This window comes from Bombus affinis, chromosome 6, assembly GCF_024516045.1.
Source record: "Bombus affinis isolate iyBomAffi1 chromosome 6, iyBomAffi1.2, whole genome shotgun sequence".
Lineage (NCBI taxonomy): Eukaryota > Metazoa > Arthropoda > Insecta > Hymenoptera > Apidae > Bombus > Bombus affinis.
The window spans coordinates 5,820,254-5,837,499 of NC_066349.1; the positions used below are offsets into that span (position 1 = coordinate 5,820,254).

The 17,246-nt window shown below is 40.4% G+C and overlaps 2 protein-coding genes across 6 annotated transcripts in view; one reads left to right on the forward strand and one right to left on the reverse strand.

Moving 5' to 3' along the window:
• The first annotated feature begins 212 nt into the window (after positions 1-212).
• Positions 213-5,316, forward strand: LOC126917496 (uncharacterized). Its single transcript, XM_050724402.1, has 5 exons — positions 213-338; positions 926-1,156; positions 1,676-1,945; positions 2,941-3,031; positions 3,715-5,316. Exons 1-5 carry the CDS (start codon positions 213-215, stop codon positions 5,052-5,054), a joined length of 2,058 nt encoding a protein of 685 aa, XP_050580359.1. The 3' UTR covers positions 5,055-5,316.
• A 183-nt stretch (positions 5,317-5,499) lies between these two features.
• Positions 5,500-17,246, reverse strand: part of LOC126917305 (RB1-inducible coiled-coil protein 1) — a 59,034-nt gene continuing 47,287 nt past the window's right edge. For 3 of the 5 annotated variants that reach the window (XM_050724038.1, XM_050724037.1, XM_050724036.1), the window contains 6 exons: positions 15,852-16,794; positions 15,554-15,771; positions 14,853-15,480; positions 13,144-13,884; positions 11,952-12,962; positions 5,500-11,862 (listed from right to left, as the gene is read on the reverse strand). In XM_050724038.1, coding sequence (XP_050579995.1) covers positions 11,755-11,862; positions 11,952-12,962; positions 13,144-13,884; positions 14,853-15,480; positions 15,554-15,771; positions 15,852-16,794 — 3,649 coding nt within the window. In that variant the 3' untranslated portion in view covers positions 5,500-11,754. The remainder of the gene's footprint in view (positions 11,863-11,951; positions 12,963-13,143; positions 13,885-14,852; positions 15,481-15,553; positions 15,772-15,851; positions 16,795-17,246) is intronic. The other 2 variants (XM_050724040.1, XM_050724039.1) reach the window with 1 other exon arrangement.

Sequence of the window (17,246 nt, forward strand, 5' to 3'; positions counted from 1 at the left end):
TATCTCGAAGCTGCCGGTCTCTTGCTACGCCGGCGATTGCGTAATCCTAAATTGGACCTCGAGTTCGATGCAACGAAATTCGGGTTCCAAAGGACCTCAAGGTCGACCTCGTTTCTACGAAGGGAGATCATTTTCTCGTGCTCGAGACATCGATTCTTTCAATAGTACTATCCAGTACCATAATTACGATAATCTATACTAATCTATGCAATATGGGATTGCATTTGTTGTGTAGGAGTCGCGTTGGGTCGCCGACGATGTCAGCGACTGTTGCCGGTAACCAGCAACAGCAACATCCTCATCAAGAGTGGGACATCAACGACTCGAATGTACCAAAGGTAACTATTTTGTATTTTTAATCATCAAAACTCATTATTCTGTTGAGGATATTTAAACGTTTTACCGCGTACAATACATTATTCATTCGGGTAATTCCCGTGCAGTGTCTCGGAAATGTCCAAAGACTTGGGAATTTCGATGATCATATCTCTCAATTTCCTCAATTTCGTAACAAGTACAGCCACTAAACGTTAGATGATATATCTGGTATACAATATGATATGGCATACAGTAGGATTCAGCCTTCCAGAGAATCGATGCAAAACAAATGAATAATTAAAACTATAAGAATTTCAAATTATAGAACGATCGAATTATAGGTATACGTATATTTATATTAGGTTGCGCGAAAAGTTTCTTTCGTTTTATAAGGAAATAATAGACGCACAATGTTTTTTGTTTTATATTAGTTTATTGAATTATACACGAACGTAATAATAAAAATATCATACCTAATTCAATAAAATAATATAAAACAGAAATTATTGTTTTATTATCACCTTATGAAACGAAAGAAATTTTTTGGACAACCTATTATCTTTAGCCTGTTGAAATAATATTTCGATACGTTTCGAATTAATTGTAGGTAGTAGAATACGATCCCTGGTGCGAATGGGCTGATGGTCACGTAAGAAGGGTCTATGGACCTGAATGTGAAGAAGCGAGAAGACACGCATCTGGATGGGCGATGAGAAATACGAACAATCATAACGTGAGCATCTTGAAAAAATCCTGCCTTGGTGTTTTAATCTGTTCGCAAGAATGCATACTACCTGGCGGTGGAAGAGTTCACCTTCGACCGGCGATTTGTGACAAGGTAAGGAAACCGAAATTATTGGAAGGCAATCTTTAGAAGAGAAATATCCTTCTCCTAATGATTCACGATATATATTTCTTTCTCTTTCATTAATCGCTTAACCTGCCTAATTACTAAACCGTTAAGGAATAATTAAAAAATATTTAATATTCAGTATCAAATTCAAGATAATTTATACTCGTTCGATATTCTAGGATAAACGATTACATCGTGAAAATCATTGAGAGGATGTATTACGAAACCCTTAAAAGACCAAAACACCCGGCCAACAGATTTAATATAATTTACATTAAAGAAACAAAGTACTTAATATCATCAAGCTTAGCTTAATTTATATTCATACAATATTTGAGAATAAATGACTAAAATAGCGAAGATCAGTGAGAAGAATTACATATTACAAAAACCTTAAGTAACCGAGATATCTAATATCTTCGACCAATTTTTAACTAATTTAGATTCATTTGATATTAGAGGGTGAATGCTTTACAATACGCGAAAATAAAAATAAATTTTTAGGCGAGAAAAAAGCAACAAGGAAAGCCATGCCCGAACAGACAATGCACAGGTCGGTTGGAGATACATTCGTGCCGTGGCCATTGCGGTTATCCAGTGACGCATTTCTGGCGGCATACCGAGCACGCGATATTTTTTCAAGCCAAAGGACAACACGATCATCCGCGACCGGAAGCGAAATCTACGTCCGAAGCGAGGCGAAGCGTGGGTGCTGGCAGAAGGGTGCGCGGATTGGCGGTTCTTCTGGCGAACGAGGCTGCTTTAGGGTCTAAAGTATATTTACGATTAATTTATTTACCGATTTTATTTACAAATATTACTTTGTCAAATGAAATTATGATTCACAAATACCATTTTATTATGAATATATTTTATTGTGACACTAATCGTGACACTTAAATGAAATATTAAGTGGTACAAATAAATAGTAGAATCATTATATGCTTGAAGAAGTATAATGCTCCAATTCATGGAAACGATACTTGTCATTCCAAAAAACTTGAATTGTAAATTTGATTCGGGTCAGGGAAAACCTTTCCTTCGAATGTACATCGACCATTGCGCAAATTTTATCGGAACAATTCACGTTGTGCAATGTACGACGTAATAATAGAAAATATTCTGTGAGAATTTCTAGTAATCGGAACTTGGAAGACATCTTGATGTTTCTAACAGATATGTAGAAAATATATAAAAGCGGTATAATGTTTCTTAAGAGTATCTCTAATTCACGTCTTAACTTTTCCCAGTCATAATTTTTCTAATTTCCGGGACCATTGGTCTTTCAATTACAATACCGGGTAATACCCAGACTTTGACCGGAAAGAGTTAATATTTCACACTATTCCGATCTCTATCGTATTCAAATCGACGCCATTTTTATCAACGAACGACAATCTGTACGTTAGTATACACATATCCATATATATATATCATTGCACTAATGCAATACATTAAAATCGATGTTATCCGCAATTCGTCACTGAATTTCATATTTGCACATAAATAAGAAATGCTTCTCTCAAATATCCTGACCACAGTAAACTCCACTCGGAACATGGAATATAAATACCAATGTATATCGATAAAAATACATTTGGAATATTCGAACGCTCAAACGAATAAATGGTTAGTTATATATAACAGACTTACCGAGACAGGTAGCTGGGACAAATAACAGATTAGAATAATGTAAAGATAGGCTGATCTTCTCCTTCTTTCGACTTCTTTGATGCAAGTAACGTATAAATTCTTGTGTTTTTTTTCAGTTAATGTCACTACGGGGTACGAAAAGACCAAACTCGGAAGCGATCGAACCGCCAAGAACAACACAACCACCACCACTGATACCGGATAAAGGTTAACAACCGTATTTATTTTATCGTTATTTCAAAATACTGTTATCACACTCGTTTCGCGTTATGTTAGACACTTTGTTAATGGATTTGCGTAACTGTATCGAGGAGATCCGATCAAAAAATTCACCTTTGAAACCAATTTCGTGAAGCAGCATGGAACGTTTGCCGCAATCGCTTTCGCGCCAATAGTAGCTTCTTTTTCCGCTAGGCGGCACCACGTCCCATAATATTGCGCTCGTAAATTTAAATTGCAAATTCGGAGACTATTCTTTAAACATCAGGATACGCTTGTTCTTTTTATAGCAAGAGAAACATTTTGGATACTTTTCATTTATGAACAGATACAATTGTAATATCAATATTATTGTTCAAGGAGAGAAAGATCCATTAGACGAGCATTCCATGTATAAATATGATAATTATATATTTATAAAACCAGAATTAATTATTTTTCCACTCTTTTTCTTTTTCTCAGTTAGTACAATGTATCTCTTTCTAGAAAAACATTGTTTTTCGATACAATTTCAAATATGCTGTACTTAACAAATAAGAATTAAAAAGTTTTGGATAATTTTATAGTTATAAGTCGCAGCGTGCATTTACCATAGACCTATAAACCCTTTCTTTATTTTTAACATCTACATTTTTATTCCTGCGAAACGATCATATTCTCTTCTCTTTCAGGATATTCCTGTTCCTGTCCTCCATTTGAATGCATGTGTGGTCTACAGACCAACGCCTCGGCTTATCAACAGTCTCATCATCATCAGACAACTATGTATCCTCAACAAACAGCCTCGAACGACACCCCCTACTGGCTCCAAGACACCGTGTCAGCCCAAGAGAACGCTCTCGGCTACAATCTTTCCAATCAGATACCCCAAGAAGCCACCTACCCCGACTTTCCTCCGTTTACCGGAGAACTGCTCCAACCAGAAGAGATCTTCCAGCTGGATCAGCCCCTAAGACCAGAATTCAACATGAATTCTCAAGAAGTAGCCAGATCACCACCCACTTTACTAGATCTTGGAAGTGGTACCATTAAATACGAGTTGAAACAGCATCAGGATCAAGCTTATTGGAATCAGTTTCTCAGCGAAGATTCCAGCAGTAGTCATTTGAGCATGCCTCAAGACGACAGACTTCAATTTCCTGGTTTTGAGACAGATAAAGACTCCAATGGTTTCTGCGTCAAGAGATCAGTAAACCATTTCATCTCCAACAAGGAAATGAGTCAGAGTCATCACCTGAGCAATCCATTAAACTTTCAAGATTACCAACGGCAGCATAATCACAAGAATTTCGTGGATGGAACGGTAAAGAACGATCAAGAGAGCAATTATTGGACTCAAAACCACCAGGATGACCGTCTCAACTTTCCTGGATTCGATCCTCAGAAAGAAGAGGATTTGTTACCTTCTAGAAGAAATCTGAACTGTTTTCCCAAAGAAAATTGTCAACCAGGACTAATGGACAGGGGGAATTATAACGTTTACCCAAAAAAGGAAAATGGAATGGTTGATCCTGTTCGTCCTAGCCGCAGCCCCATGGAGAATAAACATTACTCTTACGATGGTTATAATCATATGTTCGAGCAGTCAGATGCGAAGAATCAATTAACCAGTCGACCAAATCAAAACGCGAATCGAATGGTCCTCGATGAAAGACTGCAGAACAATTACGGTCGTGAGACGAATCCAGATTCGACTGAAAGATTGTTTCCGGATTCAAATGGTATGGAGGCAGCTATGCCAACGCAAAACAGTCCAGAACCTTTCTTTTATCCTAGTAATGATCGCTGCCATTACACTTGCGAGGTACTTGACACGCGGCTACCTCAAATGACCATGAATCCCACAGTTACACAATCGAGTATAAATAACTATGGTGATGTTAGTGAATTGGATTTACCTCCCTTCGTCGATTACACGCTCGTAGGAATGCTGTGCTCCACGGAAGAAGATACGTCGAACTTATTACCTGGCTGCCCCCAGAACTCACAGAGCTACGTTCCCCATCATTAGATCCTCCCGACCACCATCTTCATTTGTATTATAAATACGAAGTATATGATAGTTACAGCTTGAACATGCGAGTGTCGTACAGTTTTGTTTTCCATCTCTTGTCGAGTTCTTCATTCTGTCGATATTATAAGGTTGATTTTGCGATTCTGAGAGATCAAACTCGACAAAAACATTGTAACTCTAACGAGACAAAGATCTTCTTACGTTGAACTAGAATTTCGAATTGTTATTTAACTGAAGGAAATAAAGAAATTTTTGTTAACAGGGGACTCTTGGTTTAGAAAAAGACACACCTTGCCGTCCCCTTTTCGATTCATCTTTCCACGTAAAGTTGTCCCATTCCCGATTCTACCGTGTCTGTTGGGACACCATGTATAATTATTAACTCTACTGTCGTTTTAAATGATTTTGAAAGGTTGTAGGGTTCAAAGCACTCGAGTCGAAGTAGCTTGGAAAAAAGTCACGTGATTTATTCGTAATTTATTTTATTCGTAACAGTTACTCTCACGATCACAATTGTATGTATATTATGTAATATTATCATATACCTATTTTGCGTTACACTTTCTCGATTACATGCGCGATATTCGTTTTTCTTTTTGCTATCCATCTTTTTTTTTCATCCCTTTTGAAACAAATGCTGATACCATCTCCTCGATGTTCGAATCGTCTAATCTGTTTATTTTCTATTTCGCGTTGTTTTTCCACAAGCGGCGAGCACAAGGGAGACGAGAAACGAAACGGGTGCGAATCCGGTCACGTGCATCGTCGAACGATCAACGAAATCGATCGCCTATTCTATCTTTCGTCTATCTCCCATTTCTTGTTCGTTTCACTCTCGCCAAACTTAACTATCGAAGAAAAGAGTGTTGCAGCGATTAATCTAAACGGATCGCTCAGGTTCATGTTTGCAAAGCGTACTATCGTGGCTCAGCATTGACAAAGATTTAAGAAGAAAACGCAGATATCAAACAGGAAGGCTCGTTTGATCGTTCGATCGCGAAATTCACGCTCGCGGATCTCGTTGATTGGTTCATCTGATATAGTGGTTCGGTGATCGCGCGAATTATGCCACAACTCAGATCTAAGTGGTTAAACGCTACGGATGATGTGCTATTATCTCCCGGAAAAATCGCTAAATCTCGCAGGAAAGTATATTAAATCGTGAAGATGTAATTTACTTTTACAAAGAGCGTCGAATAATGGTTTACGTATCGTTCTCGCGCAAATGAAACATTTCTTTGTATACTCTAAAAAAAAAAGAAAAGAAAAAAGACAGAAGAAAGGATATCGACGATGCCGTAGAAAGAAGCAAAACCTACAACAAATCACGTCACACGACATAGTCTAAAGCTCGTCTTTCTTCGTCATCTCTAAGTGTTTCGTAATTTTAGTTTTTATTTTTTTGTCCTTTCTCTTTTTTCGTATTTTTTTCATCTTTTTTTTTCTCGTAATCATTCCTTTTTGTACGTGAATTACGATTATCTCTCACACAGAGTGTAAAAACGTTTCTAAGCGTATAAATTTTGGTCAGTAAAAAAAAGAATATTCTATAATATCGAATTACATTTTTTCCTATATATATCACACGTAAAACAAACTCTATCGATACTACGTTTACATAATTTTTCTTATTAATTTTTTTTTTGTCGTTCTTTTTTACTTTTTTCTCTCGCTCACACAGACACGCTCACTCATTCTTCTTTTTTAGGCGTCTAGGTAAAAAAAGGGAGAGGGGGGGGGGTTGTCGTCAAACAACGTTCGTTTCGCACGTCAGAGAATCGCTAGAAAAATAAAAACGCGACTCTATCCTTCATGAGTAATCCTTTCTCTCTCCTCTCCAAATATCTGTCGACATTTTTTTCTGTTTCCGATCTATCCTCTCTCCACCTCAGTTCGACCTCATTCTCATCGATTTAATTTTAAATCTCGCATCATTACAAAATTCTTCTGAGATGTGGCTCCAACAAGTTCTTCGCACCCATCGTGGAACGCGGTTTCGCACGCACGGGGTTCTTTAGAAAATACTTTCACGCGTTCGTTTCATCTCTTCTCGCGTCTGGATCCTCGTGCGTCCGCTCGCGAGAGACCAGATCCAGTTCCTCAGGTTTTCTCCGGCGATCTCGTCAAAATGGACAATAAAAAACGAAAGCAAAGAGCTCCTTCAAACACGAAAAACGTGAAAATTCTTGCTCTGTTCTGTACTGTGTTCGTTCGTATAATATACATTCGTAATTTTGCGATTTTTCCGCTATCGTAGAAAAACCATTTGACGAACAACACAGGTAGAACGTTGCAGGCACGTCGATTTGGTATTCGTGTAAGTGTACGTCACCCTGGATGAACGAGCATATTGAAAAATCCGATATATACACGGTCGATTTATACACGAAACTTCGATCGTGATTAGTTTTCTTGAGTTGACGAGATCTTTGAAAACCGCGCGTTGAAACAACAGTTAATGATCTCTTTAACTACTAAAAGCTGTCATTTACGAGGTAATTACGATCTCGAATCGTAGAGAAGTATCTGAAATTATTCCTTGTCATTCAGTGAAAACGAAAACGAAAACTAACCGTGTCATTCGTATTTAGAATGTTCGGTTTTGATTTTTATTTGCATCTAATCGCGCAGACCAACTCTCAACGCACAAGCTGCCCGATCACCACGTAGATTCGAGTGTTTCCAAAGTAAGGAAGGGAAAGAAACACCGCTTGCCGGAATTCCAAAGTAAATCAAGGTAAAGGTTCATCCGAGCAGAATGGGATTTACGTTGTTTGATAATGTAATCCCGCAAAGAGTCTCTTATCACGATTGCTTCATAATCTTTTAGCGTGCTTTAAGATGTATGTACTAAACGACTCGAGACAAAATTCTATTCTTTTGTCTCTCAGTGATTTAGAAGAAAACTTCGCGATCGTCGAATCGATAAGAAAATTAAAAATAGAAGCCGAACGATTGCAAAGTTTCCTATAATCGTCAGAGACGCCATTAATTAAGAATTTTATAAAAAATGCAATTCTTTGTTATTTCCTTAAGTATATAAATCGGAGCATTCTTCGTTTCACATTTTTTTTGGTCAATAAACCAAACATCGACATCTTAAAATTAACCTTCGAGATCTGTATAAGCGCTTCATAAATACGAGTCAATTTCTAAATTCTTAATCCTCTTCCATTGTAAGTCGAGTCGCTTAATAATCCAAATTGTAGAAGCAAATCGTGAATACAATCGTCGCGTTATTCTATGATAAAAAATAGCTCAAAGTATCTTGTCGGAGCATAAGCTGGCGCGTCGCGTGACCGTCTCACAACGTTACAGCTAAATGCTCGTCTAACACCACTCGAGCTTTCAGAGTGCAGCGTGCAAGCAAACGTTAGGTTTAAAGTCGATCGATTATGTGTGCTCTTTACGAGACAGTGCTTTCTCGTCGTCTTACCATGAGTTTACCTTCGCGGAGGTGTAACGGAAACAGGGACTGTGCGGAGAGCGTGCTCTACGTGTGCTCTTTGACTTCTCTTCGAGGCTCTTCGATCGAGAAGAGAACCGGACGAATAGAAACCGTGGACATGTAAACTTTCGTGCTGCACGAGGAAAAAGAATTTCATGGTTCTTACGAATATTTTTACGAGTCTCGAATATCGTTCACTTCACAAAGTATCAACTCCAATAATCTACCGTTCGCTAAAATTATTGGATCTAATTAGGTAAAATTATTGAATTATTCTATCGAAGCGTCTCTCTACTACGACCTAAGCATTTACACAGAACGTTCGTTTAATCTATACATCTAGTGATCTACATTTTGATTCGAAGATTCGAAGAAATCTTGGTAACAAATTAGGAACACACGTCCCAGAATATAAGAACGACAAGGAGACTTAATATCGTTTCTAGGCACAGAGTGCTGGTTATAAGAACTAGAAACCCGAGATCGCGCCAGAAATTCAAATTTTCTCGTGCACGATGTGTCTGTTCGCGAATTGATACGACAATGGAATGTCGATCGCCATGGAAGCAGGACGATCGCGCGATTTCCGCAGAGAAAGTGTACCTACGAATAACAAAGGAAATGGAAAGAACCGGCGAGGCCAGGTTCTGTGTTGAATTCGTGCTAAATCTGTGCATGCGTGCGCGCGCGCATGTGTATGCGAATTCCTCTTTCCGTATTTCTTTTATTCTTCTCTCTTCTTTTTTGTTCTACGTTTTCCTTGATTTTCGATCGACGAGAAGAAAGAGGAATCGTCCGAAACGAGCTACATCAGCTACACGTCAGAAGCGGGGTGCGTGGTTCTCTCGACAAGCTCGAGCTACACAACTTAACGAACGAATTTTTGTTCTACCTCGTCTTCGTTTATCTTACTTATCAGCATCGTGTGTGTCGGCGGGCCACTTTGTACGCCGGTGGCTTCGCTCGAACACGAAAAAATTAAGGCCGACGAGCGAACAAGCACGTCGTTGAATTCCGCCTGACGAATCAGGTACGCTGTGTACATGTGTGCCTACGTATACGGTTTCTCAGTTCGTGATTTCGGCAGAGGAAAAATATACAGAAAGAGAGAGGAAGAGAGAAATGAAAATAGAAATAGATACGGAGAAACAAAAGAGAGGCGTAAAAAAGTGTACTTACATGGACCGTCTCTTTTTGTTTTTTGGAAGTGGACGACGTCGTTCGAACTTATCGTTACCGTCCGCCCCGAGGGATTTTAAGATTTCATTATCGACTATAGGTAGAAGTGTAAACGTCGAGCTTAACGATCACAGCTATTGTACGATACTATGAGTGTCTAGAAATTGTCGCGGAGGAAAAAACGATAGTATTAATATTAATAATAATAATCGATAATAATAATAGTAGAAGTTAGATAAACGATACACAATACATAATTAAAGGATCCTACGAGCAATTTGTCATAAGGAAGCTAAATGTCGGTTTCTCTCGTAGTACGCCCTTTTTCTCTCGATCGTAATTCGATTGAACCTCGAACTTTTGCACATTGAACAATAGAAAAAAATATATATACTATATATGTTTCGTGTATGTATATATGTAACGTGTATGTACGTGTTTATGCGATTCACGTATGCATATATATGCACATATATATACACATATATATGTATATATATGCGTTTAGATATATATATTTATATAATCTATAAAATTCATCCTACGAAGAGTTTTGCCTCGCACCGGTTTCATCCACGGAGCTAGAAAAAATCTAATCTTTCATTGGTAAACTTCCGCCGTTACCTTCAAAGTAAAGATACATATATATATATCTGTGAGTATCATGTGACTTCCACTCCTATGCTTCACACAGCGAATTTTCTGCCGCTGGTGGGAACATTTGAACTGGTGATTCGAAGAAAGATAAATCGACCACGAGGCACCTAAAACGAAATTCATTTCAAAAAGAAACGCTGTGGTCGACAAGAGGGGAGAGCCTCGCCTGCAGCGTCTGCTCCACCTCTCTCTATAATATGCTTTGTTCTAAATTAAACAGACTTTCTAATATGTTAAAGACGTGTCTCGATGATTGAACGACACACGGTTATTTTACTTTACAAAATCTTAGACTTCAGTTTAGGACCTACGCGCGCGCGCGCGCGCGCGCGTGTGTGTGTGTATATGTGTGTATTTTATGCGAGTGCGTTATACTTCTCATATACGAATATTGCACGCATCAATACACGATAAACTGTGTACACGCGTTTATATATATTATATATTATATATCATATATATAATATATAGTAGTTTGCATATACAAAGCATTCGTAATTTTTCGTTATACCTCCTTCTCTTGCTTCTATCTTAATTATATATTTTTTTTCTTCGTTTTCGCTTGTTTCTTTGCAAAACTTATTTCACTACGACTTTTTTTGTTCACCTCCTCGTCATTTTGCTGTCACTCAGTGCAAAGATAAGAATAATAGTAGTAGCAGTAGTAATAGTAGTAGTAAGTAGTAGTAATAGTAATAGTAGTAGTGATAGTAATAATAGTTTAAATTGTTTGAATCGCAGAACGAAAAAATTTCGCTTCTACATCCAAAATTAAGAAGAAAAAAATACAAGAAATTCTCTCTTCTGCACTTGCGCACGTGTAACTTTTAACAGTCACACTTATCGAATTACAAGTAAAAGATCGTTTCATAGCGTTTAGTTATTCGTAATAATAATTATATATCTGCGTTTGCTCGTGATTTTCACTTACGTTCTCTCTCGCACACATACATACACTCCCACTTACTTCATTCTCACGCCAGGTCTCATGTGAAAAAAAGAAACGAGAAAGGAATACAATCATTACGTTTCACAGCTAACCACAGCATTCGGCAATTTGTTTCACTCGTTTAAAAATTACTTGTATCACAATGAAACGCCAGCGCATCCTTTCGTCTCTGATCCCTATTTGTAAATGATACCCAATTCTAGGTATCCATACCCCTCTTTCGATCATCCAAACCTTTCTCCCAGCTAGTGAACTTTCAAGGATGAGCGTCGTAAAGTTCTGGCAGGTTTTGGCCTTGATCCGAGGATTTCCGGATGGTTGCGAACGTGTATATTAAGGATCCGCGTGTCGGATGAACTGCACGTGCAAGGCCACAAGTGTTCATCCCCGCGACACGGATCCGCGGTCACAGGGCTTATCAAATTGGCGGAGAATCGATGGGTTACTCTCAACTCGTCGCTCGATTACTCTTCTTGAACGCTCGCTAACATAGCTGCACTATCACCCACAGGCTTCACAGCTTTTACTCGATAGAACTTGGTGCCACGTGGGACGCGATACCGGTTATCGATCTGAAACATTGACAACATTAATCCTGGGTACACATCACCAATTATAAGATATCTTATATTTAAACAACAAACGAGAAAAATAATCTCACCTTTATAGCATGACAGTACTCCTTGGAGGCAACTTCGACGATGCTCTGAGTATTTTTCAACGACTCGTCAGGATTCCAGACCAAATCCAAGGCAGCGGTGGATTTTGGGTCGAGGAAATGAAGCGTCGTCGATTCCTGGTAAAACGTATACGTTCTGTGCGTTTCATCCCAGAACACCAATACGTTATCCCCTGGATCGCAGCTGGTCACGGTGATATGGCCTAGTTCTGCCAGCTTCGCGGCGGTTGTGTCTATTTTCTTTTTAATGTGCGTGAAGCACGTGATGCAGCCACACGAACGTTGTGGTTTCGGACTGGTCGTTGCGTCCTGAGATGAACTTGAATCGGAAAAGACCGCCACAGAATCGTTCATGTCTTTCTCGCGACTTCCTGACGAAGGCAACGTATCTGTGGCAGTGAAGCTTCTAGATCGTTCCTTCACCAACTCGATCTCCAGCCGAACCTTATCCGCTTCCAAAGTCTCGACTTTCGTCTCGGCCGTCTCTTTGCTCTCACGAAGCATCTGCAGTTCCGCGTTCATTCTCTTGTTCTCGTTTTCGAGGATCTCGAGTCTTCTGGATAGACAACTTGGATCGTTGCTCGCTTCCAATCGTACTTTCTTCGATTCAGATACTTCCACCTCGTCTTTCTCCGTTTCCAAGCTCTTGGTTTCCTCCTCTAGACTACTCTGGCTCATTTCCAGTTGTTCCTCGCTATGTTCTTTATGTAAGCCAGCCTCGATGAGAACGTTCTTGAAGCTCTCCGAATCTTTCAAACGCCTAATCGTGCTCTTGTAACGTTTGCACTCCTCCGTTAATGCAATTTCTCGTCTCCTATACATCTCCATTGTTCTATCTTTCTCCTCTATCGCTTGCGTGGCCAATCGTAGATCGTGAACCAGCTTCACCATCCGCTCATCCTCAATACTTCGTATCGTCGCAGAATTTTCTGGCTTCATGTCTTTCGTCGATTGAGCTAACACGTGACTAGTTAGCTCGATGAAATCTGGTCTCTGAAAAGAAAGTAACAGAATATTGCAGATTTTTGAGAATTTATGGAAAAATTTGAAATTGAATTTAAAAGTGCAAAAATGCACATAATGCGTGTAAGCAAAAATATTATAGAAATATTTTTGCATAAAAATATGGATTTGCATAAATATCCACAATCTATTTAAAATCGACTACACGTACCTCGATCTTCTCAAGGCTGCTATCACTCGGACTGCTTTCCATGGTTGACGCAGTCATCAGCTTGAAACGGCTTCTGATGGATTGTAGTTCGTTCTTATATTCCATTTGCAACTTTTCGGTTGTTTCTTTCACCATCCTTTGCTGTTCGCTGCGCGCGTGTTTCAAACTTTCCTCCAGCTCTTGGATTCGTTTCTGGCTTTGCGTTACCGAATTCGTCAAGGATGCTATTTCTATAAACCTTTCATCGTTCGCCTTCTTAACGGCCGCCTCTTTGTCAGCGCGAGCCTGCTCCAAGGTTTCTTCGAGCTGTTGATGCAGATGCGTTTGCAGATTTCTCATTTCCGTTTGTTCGTTCTCCAGTTTCTGACGCATGGTTGATATTAGACGCTCGTGTTCAGCCAACTCGGTTTCTTTTTCCACGAGATCTCGTTTTAACGTGCATATCTCTTCCTCCCGATTCTGCATTAGCTTCTTCACGTCTGCCATCTCGAGCTCGTGGTCTACGGTGAGCTCTTGCTCACGTTCGCGAAGACGACGATCACACTCGCGCGAATACAACGATAAAGCCTCGCGAACCTGTTCGGTCATCTTCGAGAAACCAGCTTGCTCCTCGTTGGTTCGATCCCTCAGAACAGCCAGCTCCTGGTGGACAGTCCTCAATGCCTCGTACACTACGGCCTTCATCGTCTTCAAGATTGAACTAAGCCTTTCCACTTCCTCGCGCGTGTTCCCAAGATTCTCCTGAAATGTCGACCGTCAGACACATGTCGATAAGTATCGGTGAAGGATCGTTTCCTTCCGTGCTAAACTCGACTAAAGACGTCGAAAACAACTATTCATGACCAAATCGTAAAATCGCAGGCGTGATAATAGAATTAATGTTGTTAGCAGAGGAAAAAACAGAAGGAAAAAAGTAGTTTGATAAATAAGAAATCCCAAAGGTGTCGAGTATGTAACGATGATGAGAGCGACAGGTAGCATGGATATAGTCGGTCCGGTCGAAACGATCTCGAACGAAGTCGTCGGGATGTATTCTGAAAAGCGAACTCATGACTTGAATAATATCTCAAGGAACGTACTTCGAGGGTCATAGGATCGGGAGAATCGAGTGCGACGGCAGCTAATCCTGTAAAAAAATTAAAACACACGCACTCACACGATAACGACACGCGGCTGGCTAATAAGTACGGAAAAAGTAACACGAACACGCAAGCACTTTGAAAAGAGCAGATCGTACGACTTGTCAGAAAATGACGACAAGCAAAAAACACATACCTACACGATTTTGAAAATTACTTTGCATTATAGTCAGCGCTAATAGCTTACTGGGCAGTAAATATATAGACAATGACAACGAAAGTACCTAGAAATCACAGAAAGGGAAAAGTAAGTGGATATAAAAATTTAGATAAGCGACCAACGTCGAATAGAGGGTTCTCAAATGTACGAAAAGAGGTGTTACAGATACGAGGAGATGGCGTAGAAAATGATACACATAGACACAGAGAACCAATAAAACAAGAAACACACGAACCATAATAGAGATACTAAATGTCGTGTATGTATATAAGCAAACAAGTATACCATATATATTCATAAACTGTGGAAAAGGAAGAGGATTGGGAACGGAAAAGATACGTATTAGCGGTAATGGAACGTTTACGGCTACGACTACAAGGTCCGTTAGCGAGCTGTAAGTCGTCCAGTACCTGGAGAAGGGAAACGATAGCCTGATGCTGGCCGTCGATGGGATGCTCGCTGAGACTGCTCGGCAGAGATTCGTCCATGTAAAATTCAGTACCCATGAAGTCAGTAGCGCATACTCCAATGGAGGGGCTGCTACCACCACTACCGGATAGCTGCTGGCATTGCTGCTGCTGACCGTCGCACATCACGGACCGTGACAAGGAAGAAGGAGGATTTGGACTGAGGGAGTTCGGCTCCTCGGCCATCGTTGTCGATGGCGTTTCGTGATATTTAGGAAGACCGTTCGCAGTAGCGCAATGAAGCAGACAGCTGCTCGATTCGCCGTTCTCGGCACACTCGGTTAACGGACTCAGCTGAGCTGGACGCTCGCTGACGGACAGACTGGGAAAATGGAAGGATCCAGGCTCGCTTGAGGAAGATGACCGGTTCGTCAGGTCCGCGACTTTCGAATTAAGCGGGGATACGTTAGTTGAGGTCGAGGAAGCGGGGGACACGCTTCGCGAGGCACCAACCTCCAATTGCTTCTGACGCATTTGTTTCGCGCCATCGTACGACTCCGGCTTAGAGTCCGTGGCACCCTGCCCGATCTTCTCGAACTCCTCCGTGTCTGTCTCCGATTCGAATCCACCCCTAAAATCGTATAAATATACAGTTACTCTATGATGTTTTAAAAATTCTCTACTATTAATGAAATGATGGTTACCTGTCGAACAACATCGGAGCTCTCGTTCGTTCCTGTTCCTTGGTAGCTACATCGACGCGCATGGAGGTGCTATCTTTTTCTTTGTTGCCATCGGTGCTTGCCTCGGTGAGACTCTTCGACAGGAAGAACTGCGTGATGCTGTTCAGATCTGGCAACGAGATAGTGAGCGCCAGTTCGGGTAGCTGCGATCTAAGAGATTCCATATCCTCTGCTGTCAACTGCAACGCGTACAATCGTGTTAGAATTGTTTGCCTTTGCTCGATATTAAACACGAGCAATAGATATCCTAAATAAATACCTTGGGCAGTCCGTTATCAAAAACAGACGGAGCTTGTGTGGCGAAAGGTGGCGGCGTATCCTCAAGGCCAGGGAATAGAGTATTCAAGAAGTGGCCATCGAATTTGCTTTGGAATTCTCTTCTACGAGCCAGTTCCTCGCTATGAACAGTCAATAACTGGCACGCCAGGTTACTAGCCCAAACAAGGAAAGCTTGCGAGAAGGTTCGTCTTCGAACTACTTCGGCCACAGCGTTCATGTACATATGTGGCGCTAGATGGATTTGCTGAAGCACCTCGAGATGCCTTCTCAAACGTTTCATGCTTTCATGGTACATTACCAGCTTGCCATCCACCTCCATCATCTTATTCTCCACGTACATGATCCACTTGAGCCGATGATAGATGTTCACCGACAGTTCTTCCTTCGCTTTGATGCACCTACGCCTAATGTCGCGCAATTTATTGTGATTTTTCAGCATCACAAGCAGTTGGCGCCTGTGCGAAGTGCAGAGATCAGGAAGTACACTGGCATCCCCCAAGTTGTTCGCTCGGCTCTGATTTTGAAGAAAACCCTGAGCAAGTTCTCCCTGCTCTTGGACCAGTTTCTTGGCTTGCGCCATCAGTTGTTCTAACGCAAACAGTCTTTCGCCAAGACCCTTGATGTCCTTCATATCCTGCATGTTCGCGTTGTCAATGGCCGCGTTCACATCAGACTTCAACGTCTCCATCGCTCTCTCGTCGAACTGTTCCAAACCCCTCGAACACTGTTCCGCCACTTGCTCCAGACTACTTTGATTGTCTTTCGCCGAGATCCAACTAAACAAGCTGAGAACCTCCTCCCTGCCATCAGAATCCTTCTCCGATTGATTTGGCTGATCGTCCGGACTCGATAGACCTTCGGCCTGAGATCTTAACGCTGGTAGGATCGGAATCTGCTCCAGTGTGCCCAAGTCAGTGTTGAAGCTGCAAGAAAAAGATTTAAGTTTGCGAAGATAAATTTAGGAAGTTTAGAGAATGGACACGTTCGATAACAGCAAATGATAACTAAAATTATCGATATAAGGTATTAAAAAATGTTATGCCGCGAAATTCACTTTCCTTCTTATCTGTAACAACGCGATATTACGAGCCTAAAATCATGTATCAGTCACTACTTTCCTTAGCCCTATTCGCCTTCTTTTACACGCAAGTTAAGTGTCTTTAAAGACTGAACGACTTTTGAAAATGTAATAAATATAATAATGGCTCCTTGGCCGTTTAAAGACAGTTACAACGTGTAACGAAATAAAAGAGTTCTTTAAACTTGTCAAAAATTTATGTTTTTAGCCACTTTTGTGGCAATTTCTCCAAGCTCATGATCAAAATATACGACACTAACTTCTGATTTCGTACGAGTTCAATAATCAGATTGTTAT